Here is a 5,257-nt window from a genome sequence, read left to right on the forward strand (position 1 = left end):
TTTGACCAAAACAACAAGAAAACAGAATTGAAACCAAAAATGATAAAATAGGGGAAAAAGAGAAAAATCTGCTTTTCTCTTTTGGCCTTTTTGCAAAAGTAAAAAATGACTTTTACGGGAAGGATCGCCGCTCACGTGTTTTTCAGGTGGGGGGCCGCACCATGCTGCCCATCCGCTGGATGCCGCCCGAGAGCATCATGTACAGGAAGTTCACCACCGAGAGCGACATCTGGAGCTTCGGAGTGGTCCTCTGGGAGATCTTCACCTACGGGAAGCAGCCCTGGTACCAGCTCTCCAACAGCGAGGTGGGTCGCGGGCGGCGCCCGAGCTATTGTGAATTCCTGGGTTGGGAGGGGGCTTCAATTTTTTTGGTACCTTCGAAAGATGAAAAGAATCTTTTTTGGGTTAACTTTGACAACTAAAATAAAATCATATTAGGAACAAAAAAAAGGAAAATCCATTTTATTTTATGTGTGGCAATTTTTGGCCACTTTTGAAAATCCTTTAATATGATAATCATTCCCGATGTGAAAATCAGATACTATATGCTTATGAATCTGCCCCTTGTGTTTATGATGACTTCTTTTCATTGAGACATTTTCTGACCTTTTTTGTCTGTCCTTCTGCGTCACTGTTTTTCATGATGAAAGAGTGAAGGACTACAACATTCATGTCAACTTTGTAATGACCCAATGTTCAGTAAAAAAGTATTGGCGCCCGCTGCAGGACGAACATGGTACTACAAGTCTCGGCATCACACAGGACCTGTGTGCACTCTTATTTGCATTGATCTAATGTACTTAGTGGCTCAACGAATCAATGATCTAAATGGTTGCCAACGCTTTCATTATTTGATTTCATCGAGTAGTTGTTGCAGCCCTAGTAACAACATCGTATTAACATAAGTTCATTTGGAAACGCATGTCAAATAATTAGTCACAAAAAGTAGCTTCGAGCTTCAAAAATGTTGGAAAACCCTGTTCTACACTCTAGAGCAGGGGTGTCAAACTCATTTTAACTCAGGGGGCCACACCATAGAACAAACATTCTGTCGGGGGCCGGACTAGTTGATTAAAGAGAAAGGAAAAGAGAGATAAATAAAATGAAATGAAATGATCTGCATTTATATAGCGCTTTTCAAGTCAATGACTTCCCAAAGCGCTTTACATTGTGCTTCACATTTCCCAATAGCGGCCGTGATCTGTGCAGCCATGTAAGGCGCTAACCTGCTTATTGGGGGTAATTGGGGGTTCAATGTCTTACCCAAGGACACTTCGACATGTAACACGGACAAGCCGGGATTCGAACTGGGATCCCTTAATCCTAAAACGACCGCTCTACCTCCTGAGCTACTGCCGCCCCAAAATAAGAGAAAGAGGGGGGGAAAGGAGAGAGGGCGGGACAAAGAAAGAAAAAGAGAGAGGGAGAGAGGGTGAGAAACAAAAGAGATAAAAAGTCGTGAGAGAGGGGGAGAAGAAAGGGAGAGGAAGAAATCCAAAGAGAAATAGAAAGACAGAAGGAGAGAAAAGAGCGCATAGGGTAGGAAGACAGAAAGAGAAAAGGGAGAAAGGGAAAAAAGGAAGTCAGAGCAAAAGAAGTTAAAAAGACACAGAGAGAGAAAGAGACAAAGAGCAACAAAGGAAGAGAGAAAGAGAGAAACAGAGAGTGAAAGAGAGAGAGTGAGAGAAAAGGGGTGGAAGAGAGAGAGAGAGAGAGAGAGAGAAATACAAGTACAGTGTCTTTGTTGGAGGCACCTGGCTTTGGCAACATCAAGTTGAGATATTTCAACCTGCAGCTTGTTTTTCTCACTCGCTTCTCTGAGAGTTGTCTCGCGGGCCGGATTCAATCCCTCAGCGGGCCTGATCTGGCCCGCGGGCCGCCTGTTTGACACCTGCGCTGTCGAGTGAAAGCCTCTGGAATCGGACTGAGCCCTCTACTTCCCCCTACAGGCCATCGAGTGCATCACGCAGGGCCGTCAGTTGGAGCGTCCCCGAACGTGCCCGCAAGAAGTCTACGAGTTGATGCGAGGGTGCTGGCAACGAGAACCTCAACAGAGGACCCCCGTCAAGGAAATCCACGCCCGCCTCCTCAACCTGGTCAAGAACCCGCCCGTCTACCTTCACGTCCTGGCATAGATCCCGCTCGCCCTCCGACCCCTGGTGTATGCTTTGGCCTCACTCGCGCCAGATCCTGTACATATTTACGCTACAGTATTCTCGTATTGCCGTTGACTCGTCGCAGTTTTGCTACTTTTTTAATCGTGCGTTGTGTTCCGCATTCTGATTGGCTAAACAGTTGCCCCGCCCCTTTTCCGCCTCTGTCTGCCTGGGCATCGATGAGGGGTCTCCAAAACCTTTTCAAGCTGAGAGTTACTTTTTCTAGCTATTTAGCGCACATAGAACCACTTTGATATGCACTTCTAAAATAGCAACTTAGCTAGATGGTTTGCTAAAAAGTAGCTTGACAGTTAGCTTGAAAAGTAAACAGATAGAAGACTAAAAGGGAGCTAGAAAGCGAGCTAAAGGGTCAAAAGTCAACGAAATAGTCAGATAGATTGCTAAAAATAGCTAAGGGACAAAATTTAGCTTAATAATTAGCTAAAAATGATGAGATGTTTGCTAGATAGCATGCAACAAAAATGCTAAATAGCTAAAAATGTAGATAGCTCGCTACAAAATTAAAAAGGTAGCCAGATAGCTAGCTAAAGAAATAGCACATTTTTTGCTCATTTGATTTATAAAACCCATACATTGGAATTTATTTTGTTGTACTTCCTTTAGAATAAATTCATTAAAAGAAGAATACATAAACATGTTCAATAGATTCTCATTTTAGTCTCAATTGCTGAAAATAATTATCAATACTTGAATAGATTTAACTTACCGTGTTATTACCAGGTTTATTATTAAAAAATAGAATGAAATAGACTCAGTCAAACAATATGATATCATTTTTCTAGAAAATCACAATGACCCAGCACCGGTGAGCCCTTTTCAGGTCTGCAGGCACCACATTGGAGACTCCTGTTGCAGGCGACTCTTTTTAAATTTCGAATTTCTTTAAAAGCCATCATGTTGACAAAACCCTCTAGACCCCCGGGTGTCCAACTCATTTTCACCAGGGGCCACATCCTGAAAGGGCTTGCTGTAACTTAGAAATATACCTATGTAAAATAAATATGACTATTCTTACATGCAACGTAACTTTGAATGGATTCCTTATTCAAGTCACGAAGATAACAATCGTATTGGAAAATAAAACGTTTTGAACATTTTCAAAATAATGGATCTCCAAATTCCACTCGTTGGCAAATATGGGAATATTGTCGCTGGAACTTTGACTTCACTGTAATCGACAGGCATTGTGGTTAATGTTGTTTTTGGGCTCCATAAAATGATATGACGGGCCACATTTGGCCCCCGGGCCATGGGTTTGACACATGTGCCCAAGACCCCACCCAAAAGCACAGAATGCAGCGGCAGATGCTTTCTAGCGCCAACCAAGTTGGACTACTGCACCCGCTAAACTTGCTCTGGAGCCACAAGCAAATCTTTGGCCCTCCTCCCAAGTGGTTCCCTCGGGCTTTTTAAAAAAAAATGTTTGATATTGGAAAAATACATGGTCTCTGTAGGAGGACAAACAGGACATATTTTTAAAAGTTTTCCAATGAATATTGATAATTACAATATGTGCTTCAATTCTTATAAGGCAGGGGTCGGGAACCTTTTTGAGGCAACAAGCTATAAAAGCAAAAACATTTTGATTTATTTTGGAGAGAGCCATATCATATATTTGAAGACAAAATACAAGCATCAAACCCGTCCTCCGGACAAAAACAAATTCTTCAGCACATTTTTTTTCACTGTGTAAATAACGGTTTCAACACACGGTGCAAGCAAAGTTCTTTTGTAAAAATGTTACAAAATACTGCAAATAAGGATAGCCACATATTTACCATCGGTGCCGACGGCGCTGGGCGAGGAGGAGTGCACACGTCCTGTTCTGTTTGTAGCTCCACCCATCCCTACCGCTCAACCAATCAAATTGCTCTAGGTGCTTTGCTAGAGCTTCTGGGCAAAAAGTTTTTTCTGAGCTTAAGTTTTTTGTGTGGGTTTTCATCATAGAATGTCTCAACAATGACCATATATGGTGAAATGAGATTCCATATGAAGGTTTATTTGGCAGTTTAAACCATTGGTCTCAAACCCGCGGCCCAGGTTCCAGGCTGATTATTTACCCACGAAATGCACGACTAAGAATAAAAATTACAGTGGCTTCGAGTGACCAAACCACACGATAATACTTAAAAAATGGAGAAATTAGAAAAGATAAAATAAGAAACAAAATATGTGATAGCAAAAGAGAAAATTGAAAAAAAATAAAAGAAATTTAAGGCGGCAAGTCACGTCAGCTCCCCTACGTCCAATAAATGGATCCACTTCCGAGGATTTCAAAATGTCACGTTCTTATGAGGGATTTTTTTGAATCAATCCGAGACATTAAATAATGCACTGTCTGTGAATTATGGATTAATTCATGACTATTTCATTTTCATCTCATTTCATGTTTTCTAATGACAATGACGTTAGCTTCTTAGCTAGCAACGCCGTTCTCAACTATTATTAATGAGGTAGCCTACTTAGCTGAAGTTTGCAACACAATGATGAAAAAGTGAGCGATTTTACCTGAACTCGTCCTCCTGGAAGGCAAAATAAACTTAAATGAAGTTATATTCAAATGTTGTCGAAGCCACAAGTTTCTCGCCGTCATTGATGGGAAGCGGGGCTCCCTCTACAGGCCGCTAGCGGAACCGCAACAGGTCAAGCTGTATTTCTAATTTCCTGTCATTTAGAGGAATATTTTATGATTAATCAGGAAGTTTTTTTGTTTCGAAAGATTTAAAAAGAAGTACTACTCTTGAGCTGCTTCTGTGTGCTACCGTTTACTCAACTGCAGAAGCAATGTTATACGACTTCCATTTGTCATTTGCTTTATTTAATAGAAGTCAAAATGTACAATATGTAAATATCAAAAGGAAATGCGTCCTTGAAGAAACCGGAACCGTGACGTGTGCACTCGCTTCATCATAAGGTTCACTTCAAAATAAAGCGAGCAAAAAAGTGTTGTGATCAAATGTTGTTTTCTCAGAGGCCTTTTTTTTAAAGAATATATTTTGTCTTTTTTTTAAGAGAGAAATCATGCCCCCTATGTGCTAAAAAAAATAATAATAATCAATATCAGAAAAAATGCCACCAAG

General features: G+C 41.1%; 1 protein-coding gene across 1 annotated transcript in view; it reads left to right on the forward strand.

Annotated features, from left to right (window-relative positions):
- ntrk1 (neurotrophic tyrosine kinase, receptor, type 1) overlaps positions 1-5,215 on the forward strand; it is a 51,034-nt gene extending 45,819 nt beyond the window's left edge. Inside the window, exons 17-18 of the mRNA XM_088327732.1 lie at positions 147-305; positions 1,950-5,215. Of these exons, the coding sequence (XP_088183858.1) occupies positions 147-305; positions 1,950-2,135 (345 nt within the window). The 3' untranslated portion in view covers positions 2,136-5,215. The remainder of the gene's footprint in view (positions 1-146; positions 306-1,949) is intronic.
- The last annotated feature ends 42 nt before the right edge of the window (positions 5,216-5,257 follow it).

Source organism: Urocampus carinirostris, chromosome 2 (assembly GCF_059441175.1).
Source record: "Urocampus carinirostris isolate Australia breed hairy pipefish chromosome 2, RoL_Ucar_1.0, whole genome shotgun sequence".
In the NCBI taxonomy this organism is placed as follows: Eukaryota; Metazoa; Chordata; class Actinopteri; order Syngnathiformes; family Syngnathidae; genus Urocampus; species Urocampus carinirostris.